The 25,875-nt window shown below is 41.1% G+C and overlaps 1 protein-coding gene across 1 annotated transcript in view; it reads right to left on the bottom strand.

Moving 5' to 3' along the window:
* LOC147321850 (uncharacterized) overlaps nt 1-25,875 on the bottom strand; it is a 97,509-nt gene that overhangs the window by 41,455 nt on the left and 30,179 nt on the right. Inside the window, exons 6-7 of the mRNA XM_086305130.1 lie at nt 10,273-10,392; nt 3,542-3,712 (exon numbers count right to left, since the gene is read on the bottom strand). Of these exons, the coding sequence (XP_086161256.1) occupies nt 3,542-3,712; nt 10,273-10,392 (291 nt within the window). The remainder of the gene's footprint in view (nt 1-3,541; nt 3,713-10,272; nt 10,393-25,875) is intronic.

Raw genomic sequence — 25,875 nt, 5'->3', positions numbered from 1 at the left:
AAAAAACGTGCACACAGAAGAAGAAAAAAAAACTGACCAAAGCTTTTATTCATCTTACAAATACAAGTCATTCCACTTACCCATAGCAAACACTGCACACTCTCTTCCTGCCAATTGTTAAACCATAGCTTGATTTATCTTTGAGTGCGTGCGCGTGCATGAATTCCCAATGTGAGCGTGTGATAGGCAGAATGGATGTTGATAAACACCGGAGGACGTCGTGTCAAAACAGACAACTTGTCAAAACGACACGCTAACTAGGTCAATCACAAAGTTTAAGGAGAAACTTTGGAGTGGAGCTTTGGTTTATGCATATCTCTACCTGGATGTCTATGTGTGTGTGATAAGCTCCTGAACGAATCTGCAGGAGGGGACCTCCAATATCGAAGGTATTTTTAAATCAATGAGCTCTTAAGTGCATCCCAGTCTCAATGTGTTCACACATAACGCACGCACACAACACTCGGCGTAGATAGAATCCCCACTGACAGGCAATGACAAGATAAAGAGAGGGAGGAAAAAAAAGAGGTGCGCAGGTGGGGGGGGGACAACGACAGGAGGGGGAGAAATAATATTTGAACAGTTGGGGGTGGGTGGGGTAGTGAAGAGGGTGGTGGGGATGAAACAGAGATGTGGCAAGGCAAGAAAAGAAATGAGCAATAAGTGAGATCAAGAGAGAAAGCAAGGCGAGAGAGAGCGAGAAAAAAATCTGTAAGCTTTTCTGACAGTTGTAAAGCGCTGTGACCAGGACCCACGTCTGTCCCTGTCCAACCTTGAAGGCTCGAACAACTTTAGTCAACGCCGCTTACCTTCCACTGTACTGCTCCTACTCCGTTCTTTTGTTTGCTTTCACCTCTTTTTCCACTTTAAATAGGAGGGCATCTGAATTAGTTTTCCAAAAGTGCTTCATACACAACTTGTGCGTCCTTGCATTTTAAACTAAAGTCCAAGTGAGGAAGCTGAGGACACACTAGGCAGGAGAGTTAGCAGCAGATTAAAAATAAATAGGATTATAGTGCACACATCTGTTTTGAAACACAGCTTCATTTACTGTTCTTTAGTCTCCGCGCGCATAGAGTGAGATATTTTAAGATTTAGAGTAAAGGATCTGAAAGGTCGTGCCTCACATATAGCTCTATGGCGAGATTTTGTGGCTTTTACTGTCCAGCAAAATTGAACGTGAATCCTCAAGTCAAGAAATCCCCCGTTCTGCTTCCTGTGCACATTTGTGATCTGTGATCTTTAAAGAAGAGTTTGTGTGCGTGTGTGTCTTTTGGTCCTGGGAAGGTGAAGTAGATCATTTCTACAAAAAAAGCCGCTTGTGATGTTAATGATTTTATTATTGACACAAGGTGGTGGTGATGGTGGGTGGGGAGGGGAGGGGGAGGGAGAGACAAGACTTCAACCTCATGTCTCAGTCGCAACAACATGTGGCTGTTCACATGATGTTGATGATGATGTGCGAGTTAGTTAGAAAAAAAGGATTCGGGATTAAAAAGGTAGGAAATTAAAGGGATTAAGGAGGAAGTTGTGCCCGTCCGATTCCTGACAAGCCTGGCTTCATCAAAAGGGTGTGTTTTTAATAAGGCTCTAAATTTAAGACTGGACATTTACATAAAAAAGGGCACACATCTGCTTTTATTTGACAAATTTCCTGTGTCATATATGTTGTGTTAGTCACAAAAAAATTAAAAAATACAGTAAAAAAATGTCAACAGCAAACCGTAGCTGTCCTGCAAACATCAGTATCAGTGTTTGGTGAAATGTTGTTTTAACAGAAAAAAAATGATACCGCAGGGAGAGGAAAAAAGATTTAAACAGATGTTTCAGTGGTTTCTTATATAAATCTAATATAAATGCCGTGTCCACGCTGACTTCCCAAGAATTTCGGATAATTACGATTTTAAAGTGACTAGAGTACTTGTTCTCTGCAGCGAGAGCAGACTGCGTTCTCTTTTTATTCGAAGGAAAGAAGTGCAACTGTAAGTGAGAGGGCGAGCGAGTGCAAGAGAGAGTGAATCAGCAGAGTACATTTAAGATGAAGGAGAGAGTGTTGACAGTATTTGTTCAGCTGTGCTAATGTTTGGACATTTAGAGCCGCAGCGAAAAGAAAAAAAAAACACTTAATGCAAAGTTCTCCGTTTCATTTAGATTTGAGAGGGAGCAGGGGCGCTCGCTCGCGTTCCCGCACACCTACTGCAGCCACCGTCCACACAACGACGGAATGAAGTGTGCATGAGGGAATGCAAAGCTGCAAGTGTGTGCGCCCTTGTGTGGGTGTGCGAGAGAGGGCTTGTAATACATCAGAGAAAACCAGTTTTTGTGCATAAAGCAAGGCCAGATGTGAAGCAGAAACCAGATCCCTGAGAGCTGTGGTCCATCCTTTGACTTAACCAGCACAAACATAAAAGACTTAAACACACCCACACGTATACATGTGCACACAGTTGCACGTGCACAGGTAACTGCATGAAATGTATGTGCGCGACAAAACACATGAGCACAAAACCGTTTTAGAAATTATTTAAAACTCTCCTGTATGTGACAGCTTAGCTTCGGTGACTTGTTTTTAAGGAGCTGAACTTCAGTGCAGCTGCTTTCATCGTGAAAATGAACTCCTGTGCACCCCCTAATTAAATTTCTTAAATTTACCCAAACTCCCATATAACATGAGCTACAGAGGAGCATTTTTAAATGGGCACTCTAATAAATGGCTGACTACTGTAACAATAGACTCGCGGATAGCCAGCAAAATTCTGAACTTAACCTTCACCCTAAAAAATACGCTGAAAAAGCGTATTGTCAGTGAAGAGGCATCCCAGTGACAAGGACCGAACCTCATGTGCTGTGTTCTGTTTTTTTACAATTCCGAGCCCTTGAAATTTCCCAACGGCTTTGGGAAAGGTATCTTTGCAACCTGGTTAATTGAAGGTTAAACACAAACCACTAAGCACTAACATATGCTTTTGGATTTCCCAGCTTCGCCACAATCCCAGCAGTAGTGAAGCTGAAATCCCATTTTAGCGGAACAATCAAAATTTTTGCCAAGTCTGTCTTCATCAAAAGTATGTGTTTTTAATAAGGCTCTAAATATCAGAACATCCTATTACCCATTATCTAAAACCTTATTATCAGCACTATTGTAGAAATAGACAATGCCTGTCACAGTGAATATTACATTTGAAAATTTCATATTTAAATGAATCCCTCACCTACGCGACCCATCTTATCAGTCCCATTGTGGGGAAAGACAATGCATTACATTAAAGTGAATATTATATTTAATCTCCCATCCAGTAGAAATTTCGTATCTCTAGATTAACCATTTTTCTTCCAACGTGCCCGCTTTCTGTAGAAACTCTTGCTTTAATGGTGAGGTGGAAAACTCGCCTTTAACGTACCAATTGTCAACAATTTGAGGGGGAAAAACACGCACACGCTTCGGTTTAATTGTAAAACGACAAAGTCAAACAAAGCAAAGATTTTACAAGAATTCACATTTTAATATTTGAATTAAGACCTTGGAGACGAAGCTGATTACCTTCTTTTCACTGGTGCGACGCTCGAGAGCTAATTCCAGCTGTAGACGTCCAACCTCTTTGCTCGCATGGTGCAGCTGGCCTAAGATCTGCTGTCTGTCTGCATTCAGGTTGGTGGTGGTCTGATTCAGGGCATTCGTGATATCACTTAACATACCTTCACTTATTCGTAACTGCAAGGTTAGCAGAGACAGGAAGAAAGGCAAGGATGATGATCTGAAAGTACTGTTTGAGGTTAGGACCTTTAAGCCCACCGACAGACAAAAAGAAAGCTGTGGTGGACCAAAACGCAAGGAGAAGAATGAGCGACCCATTGCAAGAAAATACAAATAAGAGAGGTGGGAGATGAAAGTAAAATTTAGAGACGTTTGCTTCTGTTTTTTCTCCGTACAAGTGAAAGGGAACATCATAAAGGCTTTGTGCCAGGCTAGGGACCCCTACAATTACCGCTTTGACTCGGGACCAATAAAACTGCTTGACTACTCGTCATAAAGTTGTAGGACGCTAACCGGAGCAGTGCTTCTAAAACCTGGAGGCACTGTGTTGTGATCCTTTTGTATCTCCTCTACATCAGATGCATCAAAAAGCTTTTCATTAAAAGAAAAAAAAAAAGCATCACATGATGTTTAGCTGGGCCACGGCCCCTTTTCTTTGTAACATACAAAATCACGCTGGCAACAGAAAGCAACCTGTTTATTTTCAGACACTTACTTAAACCTTTGACACCGCAAATTTTCAAACTCGGCCCCAGAACATCAGTAACATGATGAAATGAAAATACAGTGTTACACTTATCGCATTTAAGCTGCTGGCGCCTTCTGAATACACCAGTGATGTCAAAAAGGTAATAAGGAAATTAAGTTAGTGTTAGAAAAGTAAGGGCATAAAGTCGGCATCTAAGGGCCCGCTGTTTTTATGTCGAATGTATTTCATTTAGCTGGCTGACAGGCACCCACCATGCTAAAACACTAAGGAGCAGACAAATGACTTGGTTTGGCCAAGGACACAGTAAATAGGTTAATTTAAGCCTAAAACACATCACTGCCACGCGCCACTCTGATATACCTAGAGGGGTGAGAGGGGGAGGAGGAAAAGAAGAAGAGAGAATGAAACAGAGAGGGAGCGAGAATAAAAATAAAGAGAGGGAGAGAGAGGACAGTGAGAGAAACCTAAAGGCCATTCCATTCATCATGCGTACGACTCTTTAATGTTCACATTCATTACCACTGATTCTCATTGGGGCAAAAGAGAGAGAGAGGCTGGACAAGGGAGATGAGAGAGGAAAAAGACAACAAAGGAAGCAAAAAAAAAAAGAATGATCTGAAGAAAAATAATTAATAGAAAAGAAAATCAAGCCAACATTTAACCCCTCCCCCCATCTTGTTCCTTCTAATGGCTAAGTGATATTCACACAAACATGCTTCTTTAATGTACGAGGCTACCCTCTGCGGAGCTAAGATGGTGGGGATGAGTTATTAAATATGGAGAGAGGGCAAGAGAGGAAAGGCGGAGGAGGAGGGGAAGAAGGACTGATGATTAACTGTGAAGGAAGTAAAAAATGAGGAGAATTCCCCGATGTACCTCGCTGGATTTGATTTAGAGAACGATGCCCAGTTCTGCTCCTTGTTTAAGAAGATCTCCTCTCCTCTGTGTGCGAGCATGTGAAAGACAGAGCGCGCTTACCCACTGTGCTCTGCCGTGTGGCTGGGCTGTCTTTGAGGATGGCATTCTAGTTTTCTCCTTTATGACAAATGTTCTCTTCAGAGACTTCTATGTGACTCGCAAACTAACCACATCCTGGGCGAGGGGCTTCGCATGAGCCTCCTCAGCTTGGAGGTTTTCTACCTGCAAATAAAAAAGTGCTCAGAGGCACCCTTTCGCCTCAATCGAAGATTTCCCGTAGCGTTTGCGAAACTACCAACAAGATGTGGTGGTTTCAGTTACAGAAGATAAACAAGATGTTCGTTTCAAGTAGTGCTGACACTTTGTGGATTTTTATTTTTATTTTATATTTGTTTGAGCAACCGGGTCAGGATTTCTGGAAAGATTGTGCTGAGTTGTATTTCTGTAATGTATTTTTTGGCTCTTTAAGCACGACTTTTAAGTGCTGTTTGCATTCATTACATTCAAGAGAGGGCAGGCATTTCTACAGCCAATATTCCCAGTGATTGGTAACTTACACCATATAAATAGCAGTACGGGCCAGAGATGTCATGATCCCTGGCTTTTTGTGCCAGGTTTTTGAGTTGCGTCTTCTGGTTTATTATTTAGTTGGGCTTCTTTACTCTACTTAAGCGCCTACATTTTGAGTTATGATTTCCTCATTTTTGTTCTATGTATATTTATGTTTTAGCTCATTAGTTAGCATTTGTGCTTAGTTCCCACACTGTCTAATGTAGAACGTTGTGTGTTTCTTTGTGTTTAGTTTTGGGGTTGTGAATTCTTAAGTTATAGATTAATGGCAGGTTTTTCCGTTACTTTATGGTTTTAGTTCTTTCTGTATTTCATATTTTTCAGCTGTCCCTCTGTCTCGCTCTGTGTTTATGCCTTGGTCCCCTTGTGTTGCCTTTTTCTGTTCATCTTGTTAAGTAGTAATATTCAGATTAGTATTGGTCTTCTTTGGCTATTCCCTGATGTGCCTTCAGCATGTGCTCTTCTGCTTCCTTGTGTTTTCTTGTGTTGTTGTAGTTCTCTGGGTTATGTTTTCGTTTGGATGTCTAGTAGCAGGTTTGGGCTTTTATCAGCTTTTATTATTCTGCCTTGAGTCTTTTGCATTTGGATCTGCCACCTTGGATCCACCTTGGATCTGGTCAGAGGACCCGGTGGCGCCAGTGTCCGGCAGCCTCGCCTCTGTCAGTGCGCCCCAGGGTGGCTGTGGCTACAATGTAGCTTGCCATCACCAGTGTGTGAATGTGTGTGTGAATGGGTGGATGACTGGTTGTGTAAAGCGCTTTGGGGTCCTTAGGGACTAGTAAAGTGCTATATAAATACAGGCCATTTACCATTTACCTTCACACTACAATCCATAGCCTATTGTAGCACGAAGGAATTTCATCAACTTGAACTTGGGGTGAACTGTCTCTTTACCAGCAATTTATGATTTCATTCATATGGACAGCCAATTTAGGATTTAGCTAACTTACCTAGCAGGCATGTCTTTTTGACTGTGGGAAAAATCTGAATCTGAGAAACCTTGGCAAGCACCAGGAGAACATGCAAACGCCACATAGAGTTTGCATGTTCCTGGAGACCAGGAGAAGCAAAACTGCTAATCACTGCACCACAGTGCCGCTCTAAGTAACTGTTGGTGTGTGCAGTGTGCGTTACTGCACATGAATTTGCGCTTGAGCAATTACTGATACAAAAAGACCAATAATTTCAGAGGACGCAGACAGTGGGTGAACTCCTCACCCCAAACATGAATGTGAGTGTGTGTGGGCCCGTGGTTCAGATCCCACTTAAATCAAAGCCTCTATTCATTGGGACTCTGTTAAATGGTCCTGTGTTAGATTAGCAAGGAAGCTCCGCAGAGAGTCACAGCAAACACACTTTGAGATACCATACCATACCTTTGTATGCACGTGCACGCACTAGTCGAAACGCCTGCATATTTTTATTTCTATCAAACTGGATGATATAAGATCAGGTCATAACAAGATGCAGATATAACCACAAAAAAAATATGGAGCTAAAGACACACTCAAAGTGAACACGGCCACCAGGAGCAGACTGTGGTTAGGGGCATGTGTCTTGGCGCAGTCACAACCTACCTCTGCCTCCTTAAGTGAGCCTCCCAGAAACACTTCCTAGCATTAATATGTCCCACCCAACACAGTGCAACAGTGAGTTAAAGGTGGTCATCCATGCAGTTAAATTATCTACAGCTTTGCTAATGGATGGTAACAATTATAAGCAATGGGCCACCCAGTATTATTGCAATAATGAATTAAAATCTCTCTTTTATCTGGATTATTCGCCCCAGTTTTTTGTGTGACTATTGGGAAATAAGTTTTACAAAAACTAGGACAATAACGTGTTCATTTCATCGCTTCAACCAAGTTCAACATATTACACCAGAGAGCAAAAGTTCTTTATGTTAAACCATCTACGGCGCAAGAGGGATTTCAAATGAAAAATGGACATTTGGCAAAAGAGCACATTTTTACACATTTTAAATATTATTGCCATCAATGTTAAACCAAGTAAAAGCAATAAGATCTAATTAAAAGTCAGCTTCTGTAAATGTTTTACTATACTTACTTATGACTGCAATCCGGACTGTACGACAATAGCCATATTTCACATGCAAGACACAATTAAAGGCAGTGTTCTGTGTCAGCTTAGTTACTAGACAAAGTCTTCGCTAATATCCAATATTAAAACTCGAGAAATATAACGTTTTAAAGGCTTATATACCGGTGATAGGGTGCAAAAGAAGCTTGGATTCATGGTAAAGTGCCCAGGAGCCAAAAGGAAGAGCGATGTAAAGTGACTGATAGTCTTTATTCCTGTTATCTAGTGCAAACATCATGGTGTTTTTTGCTCTTGTGAACAAGTAGAGACTGAGTATTATTTTTGCAGCAGCAATCAAGCCTTTCTTGGAAACGAAGTCACATTTACCTTGGAAAAACATCCAAATTTGAGTTACTCACAGGGCTACAAACAAGGTAATTCAAAAAGCCTATGTTGTCACATCTAATTTGTTATGAGTCTGTATAACAGGATGTTGACATTTTCTTATTCCCACTCACTGCGGGTCAGGCCTGTTGATCCAGCTAGTTAAAGATCTCAGTGTCTGCCAAAATCCCTCCTATAGCTCAAGGTCTTTACAGGTCTGACTTTCTCCATAATATTGTTACATAATTAATACATTAGGGTCATTTTTTCCCCATCTCCAAATCTGCCACCATCAGAGATGATTAAAAGTTCCCATGTGGTCTCTGTGAAGTCTTAATTCTCCAGCAGAGGAGTATAGGACCTTGGCTGAGAGTCCGGAAGAAAGAATATCAGATTTGTGATTTTATTTCAAATGAGTGCTTAAGCCCTGGACTTTCATATTAGTAGAGCTCCTATTGAGAGAGAAACCTCAATCTGATCAAGTCTCATTACTTTAGCAATCAAAGTTTCGCCCCTGGGGTCCTCCCCTCAACTCCTGCCTCCCACCTCCTCCCGTCTTTTTTTTCTCCCCCTCTGCTCGCCATCATACATTTCTGCCACCAAGGCAGAGAAGAGGAGAAAGGGAGAATGGCTTGCGCAAATCCTTGATTGGCCAAAGTCTATCCTCCATCTAGGATTACAAATAGAAATGGAACATTTGAGGACAAAGGAAGGAGGGGTAAGATGGGAAGAGACAGAGAAGGAAGAAGGAGATAGATAGTGTGTTAGGGAGAGATGTGAGTTGCAGAGTTATGGGCACAGAGAAAGACAGAGAGAGAGAGAGAGAGAGAGGGTGGCTAATATAATTGAATTAAAAAGATGGAGCGGGGCCATTTCTAAGCAGGTGGGAGTGTGGAGTGAGAAAGAGCAGGCGAGATATTAACTTCTAATAAAAGAGAGATTAGAAAGTGGCTGGGAGGACTGCTCTGTCTTTACCTGTGGGAGTGACGGCCCCCACATAACCTTTCACTGCAATATGCACACTGATATTGGCCACCATATTATGAGCATGCTACACACAGACAGACGAATACATGAGCATTCACGCGCACACGCACATTTTTTACCTGAAATAACCACACACACACACACACACACACACACACACAGTACATACAGTATATATACACACATATATGCAGGAATATACGACATTTGATGAGACGTACAAGCGGGCGCACACACAGAGTGCATTATCAGCTCTCAAGCAGTGATCCAACAGGCAGCAGCTATCAGATAATGAAGACGCAGCTCTTTGGGAAGCTTCTGCCATACAGACAATTAATTAACTAATTGGTCTAATGAGCTTGTTAATGCCATGCTTTTTTTTGGCAGGCTGTGTGAATACATTAACGAGGCTAATTCAATTAAACAGGTGCAGATTTCACAGCTGCCTCTCTCATGAGCATGAACGCACACGAGCGCACACACACACACAAATCCTACAGGTGTTGTGTACATGCTCGCTTCATTTGACTCTGACGTCTTTCTCAGCGAAAACCTTGGCATTCGATCAAAAGCATAATGATATGCAGATCAAGTGGTGTGTACTTGTGTGTGTGTGTGTACGTCAGTCAGTGCTTGTGCCTCAATGGGCCGGTGTTCCTTTGAATCAGAAGTACAGCTCAATAAGCTCTACTAGCAATGGTAATCTGTATAATTGAAAGGGTATAAAATAAGTGGGTGGAAAAGTGATTGAAGCGCTAGGATGGCGTAGTTAAATTAGCTAACAGAATCCCAGGGGTCAACCAATAATGTTAGCCAAGGGTTCACAGTGCAATGCAATTCATTTACTCAAAAGCTTTTCAGTACTGTATGTTTATTTGTGTACTTATGTGTTTGACCAAAAAAGACTATGACCCACGTGTTAAAAACACTAAGCATGTCTTCTCTTGAAGTTACTCTTTCCCATTTCTTGGCAGCCTTCGCTCACAAATGCTCTTACAGCGAAGCAGCAATTCATTATAGATAAATAGGACTCATTCATTGAAGAATCTGTAAAATGTCTTTAAATTTTATACAAACATAAAAGAAGCATTTGAAGTATGTGCTTGTGTACCCTTTGCGTGCATTTTACCTTTTGCCTCGTTCCATTCAGCTCGTCAGTTAGTTGCTTAATCCTCGTCTCTTTCTCCTCCACCATTCTCTTGAAACGATTGCGGAGCTTGTCTTTCAAATGCACCATTTTGGCCTTGGTCTGGAGCAGAAAGAACAGTATTATTTAGTCATTGTCATAAACTGGAGTCAAAGTGTTAGTCAGTTTACTTTTAACGTTGCTTCTATCGTTGTTAAAATTGATCGAGAGAAGCAGTTATGAGCAAAAGTGTTGTAGATTTTTTTAAAGAGAATCAAAATAAAGTTTTAGATTTAGAGCTGGGCGATAGAACGATAACGATATGTATCGCGATATAACTTTTACTCGATAGAGAAATTAAGCTATCGCGATAGACCTCGCCACTCTTATTCTCTTAAAAAAAAAAAAAAAAAAAAAAAAAAAAGGTCAGCCGATCCAAATTCAGTAGCGCAGAGCCGAACCAATCACAGCCGCAGCGTCACGTCGCGTGACTTGTTACGTACAGCACAAGTGCCAAGCCGCACGTGTGTTTGTTTGGGAAGCAGCCAGCGGGTAATGGAGGAAATGAGTGTGCCGACTAGAAAAATCAACCGAGCGTGACCGAAGAGAAAACAGACGATGGTTCCAATGCCGGAGAGATTGTCGAACGGAAGAGCCATAGAAGTTCCGTAGTGTGAAGGTATTTCGGCTATTTCAAGTCTGACAAAAAACAGAGTAGGGTGCACTGTAAATTGTGCCGAAAGCAAGTCTGGAAATACAATAAACTGGTGCATGCGTCACACTGCGCCACGTTATTGTTTCGGTGAAATGAATTTCTACAATACTGTTACTGTTAATTCTACTCTCTGCAGTGTTTAAATGCTTACATATACACACAGTTACTGTCCCTCCACACATACGACTCTGTTCTGCTTCTATGCCCCAGCTTTGTTTACTTTTTCCCACCGAGGCTTCTAGACTTCTGATTGGCCAACATTTCTGCACGGTTAGGAATCTAGCGCCACCTGCTGCTTTGGCATGTTCATAGCAGCGTTTTCCTTCATTTCTGCCTTTATGTGTGGACGGGATTATTTTTTAAAACGAAAACGGAAAATCTCCGTTTTCAAAAATACCCGTGTACGTGTGGACGTAGCCTCAGTCTCTGACTGGAAGCGCTAATTCGTCATTCGGCTTTTGTCAGACTAAAGTAACTGTTAAAACTGTTTGAAAAGCTCAGCTATACAACAAGGAGAGATTGAGAATTTCCTTTTAGTTCTCAGTTTATTTGATATTGACAAAAGTTAGTCAGTTTTGTCTGTTCTTCTGTAAAACAAACTAAGATTTATTTTTAGAATTAATATTTTGTTTCTAAGTGGAATTGACAATTTAGTCTGTTTCGTTTGTTCTATTTTGAAACTTAAACGCTTTAGCGGCTGCCTTTTGTGTAGTTTGCAATATTTGCCTTTATTTATCTGAAAAAGTCTCATGTTCCTTAAGTACATCTACCCTGTTGAACTTATTATGGGAAATAAATATTTAAATCAAAACAAGCTGCTGATTATTTCACATTTTACTTGTGAGCAACGGCACATTTAAATCTTACAAATAGTTATTTGGCTTATATCGTGATAGATATCGTTATCGCCTGAAATGAAAAAAACATATCGTGATATGAAAAAATCTCATATCGCCCAGCTCTATTTAGATTCCTGCAAAATGTCACACTATGATTTCGTCACAGTGATTTTCTTGCTCTGCACACACATTAATATGTTTATACACTTAGATTACATTATAATGTACATGCAAGCATTGAGACTGCCTCAAGGCTAAGCTCATGCACAAATGCAAACAAACATTGGAGTGCTGGACTGATGACACTGGGCTTATCTAATGTGAGGTCAACAAGCGACTGTGCTTTTCTTGTGTGTGTGCAGTGTATATGCACGCTGATTTAATGGGTTGTTACACCGATACAACAGAAGTTCCCTCACAGGAAGACTAAAGCACTAAGATTCAAGCCAGAGTACGGTTCTGAACTTACCAGTGACTAATGCATTGCTAATCATTCAATATTTAATCCATACATGAAAAGAAAGAGCAGAAAGTTAGATTCCTTTACACTACCACACGATGGGAAATCACTAATTGCTGGAATATTTTGTAACTGGCAGAAATAGTGTTAACTAAACTTGCCGGGAGATGATACCACTGATTAATTTTCTCCAGCTTCATCATATCCACCCCTTTTCCCTATACATAAGTCTGCTTTCTCTCCCTCCCCCAATCCCCTTCAGCCATTACTGAATACTAAATCAGACCCCCCCCCCCCCCTTTTTTTTTTTAATTTCCACACAACCTAGTTTCATTTTTCTCCTTGTGTCATTTAGCCTTGACATAGCATAGCATCTTATGCGTTAGGTATGGCTGATGTGAATTTATTGCTATTGTTATCTTTTTTCCATTTGCTGCTTGTCTGTCCAGCTGTATGCTATACATGGCTAAATCATTACCTGTGCATGTGGTACACATATTGATTCCCACCATTAGTAATTTGCAGTAAAATCTTGACAGTTCGACGTGCTAACACAGCTGTGTTTAAGAACCAAACAGCACCAAAAGTGTTCTTTTCGTCAAAGCACAAATATTGCCAGAGGTATTTTGTGTAATGTTTGTTTCTTGTAGATAATAAAGAAGTCTGTGTTTGAGAGTACACCATATGTATGTTTGTGTGTACATGTTAGCTAGGGAGAAGGGAAATAGAGGTGATTGTATACAGCTACAGTGTGTTTTCTGCTGATTTTTGCCATTGCATTCTGCTGCTTATGGACACATATTAAAGCTGTAGCTGCTACACAGTGAACTCCAAACACAGCTTGAAGTTTATACCACAAATGTAAACAAGATTCGTCTATGTACAGTAATGAATATTCCTATTATCCCTGAGTATATAAAATCCCAATGAGCAGTGATCTTAGCATCTTAGCTTTGGCTAAAACCTCTATGGGGGGGATTAAAGCTTCCTTAATGCATGAAAAACCTTGTTTTGTGTGTGCAGATACTAAAGTGTCCATGTGTAACTGCAAATAAAATCTCATTCTCTTTAACAATCTCAGTAGCCCACACCAAAAAAAATCTCCCTTTTTGTTCTTCTTCTTCTTCATCATCAATCCATACAACTGTTAAAAATCAAAACAACAAAAGCTGAGCAGAAACCGTAACATGCACAATTTGTGCGTGCTCACTGGGTTTTGTCAGCGCAAATAAATATTCATTTATTCTTATGTTTGTCGACAACGCTTTTCTATCCTACCACTAGGCTTCTTTGTCCTGCACTCAGAGAACTTGGGCTGCTCTAAGGTTCTGGGTTTTCTTCTCTTAAGTTGTTGTGTCTTCCTGTCATCATATTACTTCTCATCACCTGCTTGCATAGCCTGGAACCTCGCCCTGGAAACTGGAGAAGTGGGAAGTGATTTGGAAAAATGAGGGCAATAAAAAAAAAGCACAGGGATGAATGGAGAGATGTGATATAAGGTTATATGCTAACCCAATCAGCAGGCTGCTGTTTGCCGACAGTATAATCAACATATCGGCCTAATGTCATTACAGCTATATGAGAAATAATATTGCGTGAAATGATATTGTGCGGCGCACGCGTGTCTGTGCGGCACACACATGAACTAGCTCCCACGTCCAGATGTATGTAGCCCCCAGCACTTCTTTGGCACAAAAAGACACAAAGATGCAAAATCGTGCATGAATGCAGACATGGCGCAAAAGACTGTCCTTATCGAAAAAACAATTTCAGGATGATTCATTAATTGATCACCTGATGGTTTTCATTGATTACATAAAAAAATACAATTATAATATTATTTCATCCCACTGGTAATTCATTTTTCAAGATTTTAAACAGTAAAACCAAATTTATCAGGAAAAATAGATCACTTCAAATTTAATTACTGTTTTTATTTCATGTGCACAGCATGCGCACGTGTATATATTTGTACAGTCACACAAAAAGGATGCCCACTGGCTCTGACACAAAAGGATATTAGTTAGTGTGTGGCTTCCATATCCTGAATGCATGAGCTGCTGATGGCCTCTATTGATGGACACTGGCGTGAAGCCATCACTCAAGTTATGGAGCTTTAATTGGAGACAGCATAAAACGATAAACCAAGAAACATGCATGGCTGAACAGCCCAATGTAAACCATTAATCATAGCATAGGCAAAGACAAGTGGCCGCCGCATACACACGTGTGAGCAGCTGCAGCGGTGCACGCAGACTGCTCTCGCACCACACACCTTGCATATGTGTGCATGAAACACACGCACACACACACACACACACACACACACACACACACACACACACACACACACAGAGCAGAGACAAGAGACCCAGTCACATATTCTCATGATAGATGACCCATTTAACTTTGATTTCTGAGAGAAATGAGCTTGCCAGTGATACAGGGTTACCACACACACACACACACACACACACACACACACACACACACACACACACACACACACACAGAGGCGCATACACTTACTCACTCATTCATGATATACATTGATACTAAACATGGGTTACATATATGAAGTCACACAATGCATTCAGTTTATATGCAAATAAGAGTTTGCTTTATTTTGCAGACCAGTGTGCAGTCCCTCTCTCCCACATGTGCGCGCGCACACACACACACACACACACACACACTTACTCTGCCTCATATTTGCATGTAAAGCCTTATAATATGGGGCTGATTTGTGATGTAAGCAAGAAGTAAATCGTTCAGCTCTGTCTATCATACCTCTGCTCTCCTTTCAAATATGACTACTCTCTCTTACTCTCTCTCTCACACACACACATACAGAAACTAACACAAAAAGACAGACATATGATGTGTTTTCATAACATTTGATGGTGTTTTTTTAAATATTATATTATATTTTTTACCTAACAGCTGTAATGCTTGGGAAACAAGTCACCAGTGTCAGCACTAAAAGTTAGTCCCAAACAAGTTAAACAGTGCGTCTCAAATCTTTTTAAACAGCTGAAATTGAATTGCCTTGAAGCTCTTTTATTACTTAACCGCTGCGGCTAATTAACACTGACTTCCACATGCAACCTGGCGATGAAAAATCAGAGAAATCCTGGGACAGTTACAGATCTAGGCGAGGGGGGGAGTGTTTATTAGATAGCAACGGGAGTGGGTAGAGATGTGATTAATTTGAAGAGGGAAGGCTGCATTGAGGAATTTCCTGAAAAGATGAATCCTCACATTTAAAGGGAATATGAGAAGTGACTGCTGCTCTGACTGAAGCAAGAAGGCTATTCTTCCAAATGGGAGAGAAAAGAAGAACTAAGGAAGCCCAAGGTCTCAGTGTCAGTGGGTTGATCAATTCAGTAGGCTGACATGAAACCGGAGGAAGACAGAGATGACAAATATTTCATATTTATTTCTTTTTTTAACTTAAAAAAATTTAATTATTTACCTCATGTGCCTGCTGTCAAATACTCAAACATTTCTTTCTCACCTTTTATACAATGACTAATTATCTCCTGTAAAGTTATATTGTTGCAGTCCAGGCCTTTTCACATTTGGTCCTTGATTGCAAATGCTAAAATTCGACTACACCTTACTACAGCTGCTGTCCAGTGACATATGAGACAGTGTTGATATTTAGACAGATGGATGGTATAAATAGAGGGATAAAAACCTATCAAATGCACACAAACATATAACATGTGCACACACACACACATACACAAACGCACGTTCCATACAGCAGGCTGCAGCCCCTCAGCGCTCCTCTGTCCTCACATGCTTGGTTTCCCCATCTAATTGCTGCTATTCGTCAGTGTGTGTGCGTGTGTTTTGTGTGTGTGCACATGTGTGTGTGCGTCTGAATTCATACACTCCTGTACTTTGTGTTTTTTGTGTTCCCTTCATAATTTTGTCTGTGTGCATTTACAAACAAGCACGGTGAAAAGAGAGAAAGTAGCATCATCAGACAGACAGGTAAGACTGGGAAAAGAGAAAGGGAGAAAGACAGAAAGATACAGAGGCAGACACACACACACACACACAGAGCTGTCACAGTGCCATAGGGCATACAAAACCTGTCAGCGTTTAAAACTACCGGCTTGTACCCTGCCTTGCCAATTGGAATTAGTCTCACATCATATGCCATTTTCTTTGTCAAAAGCAACAGCTATTTTATTCTTACTACAACTAAACACAACAGTTTAAATACAATCAGAATCACTTCACTAAGTACCATAAAAGTCGGCATATTTGTTATTTCCCGAGTCAGTTTTCGCATGGTTCAGAGATTAAGAATTTGATTGTGCATATAAGAAATGCCGTTGCACACAGTGAGGCACGTTAAGCAACAAGGAATAGAAAAATGCACAAATGAAACAAAAGGCCATAAATGAATACAAATCGATATTTGAGATCACTGGCTAAGAAGCTTCCAAATAATACTTGAATACTTTCTTTTTTTGATTGAAGCGAATAAAAAAAAATCGAAGTGCCTGAAACATGCTAATTGCAACGTAACTTGATATGTGATGTTGACATGTTGACATTTTTGTATATAAACAACTGAGACTGATTGCACTCCTTTGTGCAATCATGAAAATATGTGCTGAAGAGTAGAGCTGTTTATGTTCCGTATGGTCAGTGTGTGTCTGTGAAATTATATGACAGTGTCTCTCTCTCTCTCGCATGCTTTCTCTCTTTCCCTTTATATTTAATAAGAAGGTCAACATTATTATGTGTTTTTTTCCCCTTTCACGTGTGTGTGTGTGTGGGTGGGTGGGTGAGGGGGGGTGTTCAACATGATAATTTGTCAGTTTATGTTGTGAGGGGGTAAACAGATAAGCAATCCACAGCACAATCCTTCATCCTGCTCTGATTATAAATCAGCTGGAGCTCTCAGAAGCAATCAGCAAGAGCAATCTGCAGCCGGCACAGACACCTTATCAATCAGAGGGGGCCATCACACTGTCACACTCACACGCGCGCACATAAACTCCCATATTTGTACGGTCCTGCACCCGCACTCACCTACGCATACACTTCGACATAGAGACAGGTATGCCCCAATTGTAATTCTGCATCCCTACCCTGCAGTCTCTTCTTTTAAAACTTCCATCTCTGTTCTTTTACGCCTCTCGTGAAACAGGATCACAACAAGTGAGTCGCAACAAGAGTTTCATCCAGCCAGCTGCCTGGCGGCCACAGAACCGTGCCTAGCGAGACACATCACTCCTAATTACAGTCTGATATTAATAACAGAGAAAAATATTAATCTTGGAGGTAAACACTAAGCCGCTTAAAGGAAAATTGCAAATAAATCAGATTATCTTATAGGAATATCCTCCAAATAGGCCAGGGGGGTAATGAGAAACCTAGGCCCAACCTCTCCCTCGCTCCCGCCTTCTCTCTCTCTTTGTCATTTCCCACTCCCCATTCTCTTGCAGGATTGAAAAAGGTGTGACTGCGTGTACGTGTCTGGGTGTGTGTTTGTGAGCACGTCTGTGTATTTATAAAGCCGCAGTATGATCCACCGCCCCAATCCCACCCCACCAACTCCACCACCACTGGTGTCACCTGCCTTCTTCTTCTCTCTTACCGAATACTGCTGTATTCATTTTTCACCTCCAATTTTATTTGGGTTGGGGTATGGTGGGGAGGGGTGTGAGGGGGGCGCCGCCGAGCAGATTCAATTAGGTTCTGTGATTGGGCCGCTGGCATTCAACGAGGTCATGGAAAGGTTAAGGAATTCAGTGGCACAAACATGATTATAGCTCTGTAGCATTTGATCATAAGTAAGGTTTGTCACGTCAAAGTGGAGCTCCTCTGTTTCTTGCACCGGGACCATCAGTTTAGCCAGAGTGTTATGTGAGAACGGCTCCAAGTGCTGGTTTAGCCGATTCGTCCAGTGAATGCTAATTGCATGCAGAAGACAATGAATAAACAGCATGTTTGGAGATATATACAAAGATATACAGCAGGATTTATGCATAACTCTGTCTTAGAAATGCAAAAAATCCTTGAACTCAAGAAAGTTTCATTGTTCTATCCCAAATGTGAAGCATGTGAAGTATAATTTTAGGCTGTTTTGCTGCCTCGAGTACTACAGAACTTTTCATTACTGAGGGGAAAATGAAGGAAGTCCAAGTCTATCACAATATGTTACAGGATAGAGCTGCTCAACAGTTAAAGCTCAAGCTAGATGCTGGGTGAGGCAAAAGGACAAGGAAATAAATTGGCAACTTAACAGCTCAGTTTCTGAGCAGCCCACTCAGAACCGAAGCCTTGAACAATATTGTGGACAACTTCAAGTAATCTGGTCACATTGGACAAGAAAATGGCTGAGGTGAAGCATACGGTAAATAGTCCAAATGTTGTGTGGGACCCCAAACCCTGTTTTTTGTGGCTGTTGCTATACTTGGAAGTTGAACTGGTTATTAAATTTTTTTATTAAATTTTCCTTATTTACAGTGTAGCTTGATTTGTATTTATTAAACATGCCCATCAGGGATGAGTTTAAAGATGAGAACCAGTAGAATTGTTTGTGTGTTAGCACATTTGGTTTGTGTTCTTTTGGCTCAAATGAGATTCATGTCACCTTTTTGAAATGTTTTTAATGAAAGCCAGCCCATTTCAAAGGGTTCACTGTTCATTGTCACTGCACAAAAGTGCATGTAAGATGTCCTCCAAATAAAGATTAATATGGAATATCAATATTTGTTGCTAATGCCCCTATCATGCTTCAGATAGGACAGACCCAGGACAAACTTGAGAGGTAATGTCTCTCATCTGGACTGGGAATGCTTCTGTGTCTCCCCCAAGAAAAACAGGTGAGGTAGAGACTGAGATTGGAGCATCTCAGACTGCTGCACCAGAGACTTGGACCTGGATGGATGCATGTTCCTACTGTCTAAAATCCATTAAAGTCTTTTGGAAATGTACAGTCATGTGAAAAAAAAAGTTTTCGGGGGTAAATAGTAGCCAGGTGCATCAGTGCTTTTAGTACTCCAGTAAAGTAAAAAAGCACTACATAAGATGTGGTTCATTTACCATTTACCACTTGATTAACTGATCATCAGTTGCTTTAATAAAAACATATATTTGGGAAGTTTGCTGGTCTGGAGCACTCAGATGCATGTTAACACAAAGCTATAATCCTCCCAGCAGTGGACCTCCCAGCAAAATCACCCCAATGTCAAACCATGCAACACTCTGGAAAACAGCAAAAAACCCAAAAGCTACTTCTCTACAGGCCCCATTTAACATGTGAAATGATAATGTTCATTTCAGTACAATAAAAAGACTGAACAAGTATGGCTTGTTTAGAAGGACTGCCAGGAGAAAGCCTCTTCTCCTGGCAGTCCTTCCATGGCAAAACATGGCAGTAGGTTTGCAAAGTTACATCTCAACAAATCACCAGACTTCTGGAACAATGTGTTTTGGACAGATGAGATCCAAGTGGAGTTGTACACAGTGCCATGTTTGGCCAAAAGCAATCAGCCTATCAGGCCAAACACCTAATAGGGGTGACCACAGGCTTTTGGCTTGTTTTGGAACCACATGATCTGGGCACCTTGCAGGTGGTAACTATGAACTCCTCTGTATTGCAATGTATTCTATAGGCAAATGTTAAGCCTTTTGTTTAATAGCTAAACCCGGGTGAAATTGAGTCATGCAACAGAACAGTGACAGCAGCAAATCTGCACAAATTGGCAGAAAAAAGGCCCAGTCAAAGTCGTCAACCTGACTAAAATGCTGTGGCAGGACCAAAACTGAGCTGTGCATAAACAAATCACTGCAAATGCACTGAAGCAACATTGTAAAGATGAATGGGCCAAAATTCATACACAATGATGTGAGAGACTAATTAAGTAACACAAAAAAACATTCATTCAAGATACATCTGATAACGGTGACTCTTCCCAGGACTTCATAGAGTACTGTGAAAACTTTTCCACGTGGCTTTGGGGGTGTTTCAACTCAGAGTCCACTCCAAGAGTAACAAGATCAGACACATTTCAGACACACCTGATTTTTGACCACTGAGACTGAAAATTGAGTTTTCTCTGGGTGCAGGTTTCATATTTACTTGCAGTTTATTGTCTTACCTTTGCTAGCTTTGGGTATTGAAAACTACTTGGTTAGGTTTAGGAAAGCTCTGCTCATCAAAAAGCGAAAGAGAGTCTCAGCACATGTGTGCACAGACGTTGCATGCTGCAAAGATAATAAGCATGAAAAGAGACAGAACGAATGTCCACAGAAACATTCATTTGCACTTTCTATTTTTTTCTGTGTGTGTGGGGGGGGGCACTCCACACACACACACACACGCGCGCGCACACACACACACACTTTCTCTCACATGCACTCACATACACATATTTAGAGAGTAGCAGAGTAATAAAGCCCACCCTTGCAGTGAAATTAAAGCTAGTCAATGACACTGCCTGCTGAGTACACACTAAATCATTTTTATACTCAGATGAAACAACCAACATAATACTAGCTCGGCACGTGTATCTAATATCACCTGGAGACTCAGAAAAAAATAAATAAAACAAACAAAAAACAAAAACAACTAATCAAATGCCATATTGGATGTGTCAGATTCATGTCAGTACAAGAGATTAATACTAAATATAGGAAATATGGTACAATGGGAGTATGAGATCTTTTTATATTCAAAATGACCAGGCAGAGAGCACATTATGAGATATTGGATTGATAAACAGGCTGTGATGCTGTTGTTCAGTGAGTATAATAGAACTATGACGCTACTCCTGGGTAACCAAAGATTGCAATATGATTTTAATGTGTTTTATAGACACAAGCCCTTCAGTGAGAGGAAATTATGTCAATAAATAAGCAGACTCACATTTTAAAACAAAGGGAATCATAGTCAGTGAAATATGTGCACATATATTATGGTGTTTGGTTATCAAATATGATACACAATACGGTCATGCGTCAACACACACACACATATTCTGACAATAGTACTTGGTGAGCTCTCAACCCTGAGGTTCTGTGAGTGTTAGCGACACATGCTTGTTTTTTATGGTCTTTACCATATGTTTGCTATTTCCATAGCTTCAACTCGAACTTATACACTGCTCAGAAAACATGAAAGGAACACTTTTTTATCAGAGTCAGTAAAACTTCTGGGATATTGATCTGGTCAGTTAAGTAGCAGAGGGGGTTGTTAACCAGTTTGGTGTAAATACAATTAACAACATGTGCAGTTAGAGGGGCAACAATGAGACAACCCTTAAACCACAAATAGTTTTTAAAGGTCCAAGTCATTGACATTTTTTCCCTGCATCTTTTCTGACTGTTTTTTCACTACTTTTGGCTAACGTCAGTGTCACTACTGGTAACATGAGTTGGTGCCTGGACCCTACAGAGCTTGCACAGGTAGTCCAATTCCTCCAGGATGGCACGTCAATATGTGTCATAGCCACAAGGCTTGTTGTGTCTTCCAAAACGCATGTAGGAGATTCCAGGACACAGGCAGTTACTTTAGGAGCGCTGTAAAGCTTTAGAAGGTGCTTAGCCCATCAGCAGGACCGGTATCTGCTCCTTTTGTACAATGAGGAACAGGATGAGCACTGACGGAGCAACAAAGAACCTCCAGCAGCCCACTGGTGTAAATGTCTCTGACCAAACAATCAGAAACAGACCTCATGAGGGTGGCCTGGGGGTCCAATGTCCTTTAGTAGGTCCTGTGCTCACTGCCTGGCACCGTGGAACATGATTGGCATTTGCCATAGAATACCAGAATTGGCAAGTCCACCACTGGCACCCTCTAATTTTCACAGATCGAAGCACTGAATACATGTGATAGACGTGAAAGGCTCTGGAGAAGTCGTAGAGAACGTTATGCTGCCTGTTCATCGTTCAGTATGAGCGGTTTGGTGGTGAGGAATGGATGAACGCACAGATATCTACAGGTTAGACAACAGCACACTGTCTGCCATTGGGTATCGGGATGAAATCCTTAGACTCACTGTCAGACATGCTGGTGCAGTGGGTTCTGGGTTCCTCCTAGTTCACGATGCCCAGCATTATGTGGCAAGAATATGCAGGCAGTTCCTGGAGGATGAAGGAACTGATACCCTCACCTGAGCTAAATGCAGCACCTCTGGGATATTATGTTTTGGTCCATCCAACGCTGTCAGGTTGTACCTCCGACTGTCAAGGAGCTCAGTGATGCCCTGGTCCAGATCTGGGAGAAGATCCCTCAGGACAGCATCCGTCCTTTCAATAGGAGCATGGTCCAGTTTTGTCAGACATGAATACAAGCACCAATTACTGAGTACCATTTTGAGGTGCTCACAAGAAATTTCAACAAAATCGACTCACTCACTGCATCATTTTTTCACTTTGATTTTCCAGATGTTTTTGAATTCAGCCCTCTGTATGTTGATCATTTTTATTTCCATCAAACAATTGATTCTTTCATTCATAACACATTACCCAGTCCATATCAGTATAGATAACCAGCATGATCTTTCCCATTGAGATCTGATGTGTTTTCAAAGTGTTCCTTTAATTTTTTGAGCAGTGCGTATTAAACGTGTTATAGAATGAAAATGCAAAAGTAAAAAGTACATAAAAATTTCAACAGTTAATTTTTTTGATCAAACAAACTTACAGTGGTTTTCTAAACATTTACATATTTCTTTTCACTCTGACCGGATTTTGCCCAGAAATAAACATGACAGTGTGTGTCAGTTTTCTCATGTCAATCATCTGTCTCACATAAATCACTAGAAGCCACATCCCTTAGTGAGATTTCCCATCTGCTAATGTCTGTCACTTCAGGTTGCAGTCAATAGACCTGTTTGGTACACCCGTCCCTTGGTGGGGTCTAATTGCCCATTGCAACCCTCAAATGTGTCCTACACTCTGCAACTCTTGAGAACCTCCACCAGCACCACCGCCTCCACTACGAAATCCCCATTCCATTCTCAAGATGGGTATTTACATGCCCCACACCGTGGAGAGCAAACAAGCTCATTTAAAAGTTCACATGCTAATGTGTGACATTTAATCCAAACTTTACACGGGGAAAAGGACACGCTACAATAGATTTTGATTCCTTTCTTGTCCCTGAATCTCATCATCTTTTGCCTTCCATATTTATGAGTTGAAAAGGCGGGACACCTTGGTGGAGAGTAGGGGAAGGGATAGGGAGTTGACTGTTTGAAAAGTGGGCTGGGTTAGTGGTGATAATCCAGAGTTCTTTGTTGATAGTGCTCATATGCACAATTTATTGACTGCTCATCCTACTTAAAGCCACAGTTTATAAATCCACCAAATAGCTCCTAAATTTCCTGCTTCATGTGTATGTGATATTTAATAACTGCAATATTACTAATTAAATCTATTTAATTAATGATTTAATTAATTTTTCATCAGCGTTAGGTGTCTACAGGTTTCTAATTTTTAGCGAGCAACTCCTTGGTTTAACTAATCGCAGTGACAACTGTTTGTAATATCGGCTTATCGAGTTAATTCCATAAATTGGCCAAGTCACAAAGTGAAACTGTTAGAAGTTGTCTGGTAAATGTACTCTGAGAGGAAGCGTCTGCACACTCAGCCAAAAACAATTTTCAAGAGATACACCACTCTGTGCTGTTTTGATATTTCAAAGGGGTGGAAAGAGTGGAAAGTGGAAAAACCAAATGGTTAGCCAAAGGGGCTGCGACTAAGAGGGGTAGTAGTTTCCGCGTATGCGTGTGTGAGCTACATTCTTGGTTCCACCAGCTGGCTGGCTGACACACATCCACATGCACTCGATATTACTGTACATTCCCATGAAGATTTATGACTAATCTAGATTTTATTTGTAGATGCTGAGTATTTAAATCTTAAATCCCGAGTTAGTTCCTCTGTGTGTGTGTGTGTGTGTGTGTGTGTGTGTGTGTGTGTGTGTGTGTGTGTGTGTGTGTGTGTGTGTTGTGTGCACGTGCATGCATGTGTGTGTCTGTTTATGATTTCACAGAAGTGGGTCAAGTGAGCAGAAAGACCTAAAGACACAAATGGATCTAAAATGTGAATTTTCTGAGGCAGACAAAAAGATTTGTGATGTCCAAATAGTCCGCTCGTTTTTGTGTGAGTGCATGCGGATGTCTCTTTCTCTCTCTTTCTCCCACACACGCACTCACACACACATACTCGGATCGACCCGGACAGGCCAGGGATGAGCACACCCCATCTGATCTGTGGCCCGTTCATTCATTAGACCCATGCTCTCCCCTATTGATTTCAGCTTAAGTAATGAGAAAGCTTATCCAAAAATCTTTAGCATTTGGGCTCCAACTTAAGGGAATCAATGGGGCCATTTCCCATTTTGAACAGCACATACGCAGTGGTTTTATGTATGGTGAACGGGACAAATCCTGATGCTGATAAATCAATAAGCCTTTTTGTCAATGGACGGGCATGCTTGCACTCACACATACATGCATATGCGGACACACTTGGCTGATAAATGGTATTTTTGAGGCAATTAAAGTGAGCTGTAAACATATGAAGGCCAATCAATTGGTCAGTGAGGTCTATTATCAAGGCTTTAACACTGATTTAGAAGGGGCTTTAAGTGTGGCACAGTCACTTGTGCAGATCAGCACCTGCATAGATCAGTGCTGCTCTGTGCTAAGCTGCTCATACAACAAGAAAGTATGTGGCTCACCTCTAAAGACTGAAATAAAGAGAAAGAGGAGACTTAGCATTGCTGTATGACATGCAAAATACTTTTTTTTGTTTTGCTGCTTATGAAGTATTTTAAAGAAATGCCACAGTCAAGTAACACCCTAATTGTAACCCTCACTTTGCACTTTCCCTCTCTTTAAAAATTGGATCTTGCATCGTATTGAAATAAGATAAGTGGAGAGGAGTAGCTGTTTGCTTAACAATTCTATTTTAGCAGGGACAGAGAAGCTTGTTAGGAAGAAAACTAACACATCAGCGCTGCCCCTCAACAACCCATCCCCCAATGCTTCTACTGCGGTAAAGGTGAGACACACGTGTTAGCAAAGTTAACCTACAGACAACATTTCTCTGAGGTAATTGGTTCTGCATTAATATTCATTTGACTTTGCATTTAGTGACTATGGCTCCCTTCACTGCTTTGATGCACTGTGCCTATGTCCCCTGGTACATCACACAACATTAACCCTATAGCTCTGATTATGATTTCAGCCATATATGCATATTTATCCTTGCTACCTGAAATGCAAGCGACTCGATGCTCGACCAAAACCCCTCTTTTCTTCCAGCGTGCACTGGACCTGTCTCTTAATTTATAATTTGAAGTGTATAACATGTCCAGTTCTTTTATCCCCCCCACTTTTTCACTGTGGTTGATCGGGTGCGTGTGCATGCGTTTTGCTGAGGCATGACATTTCAATTGTGCATCCAATCAAATTGGAAAAGAGGCGGTAAGGAAGGTTGGGGAATGATAAGGGGTGCGGGGGTGTAGTGAGGGTTGCAGACCAACCGTTACCATGGTGAATCATTTCTGTCAAAACCACCAAGGTCACAACTGCTGACCTGCAGCGTTA

This window comes from Aulonocara sp. 'chitande type north' Nkhata Bay, linkage group LG9, assembly GCF_057382095.1.
Source record: "Aulonocara sp. 'chitande type north' Nkhata Bay isolate Kocher_YH1m ecotype deep benthic linkage group LG9, A_spYH_male_GT1.1, whole genome shotgun sequence".
Lineage (NCBI taxonomy): Eukaryota > Metazoa > Chordata > Actinopteri > Cichliformes > Cichlidae > Aulonocara > Aulonocara sp. 'chitande type north' Nkhata Bay.
The sequence above is the reverse complement of the archived record's forward strand: the minus strand, read 5'-3'. Positions and strand labels throughout refer to the sequence as shown.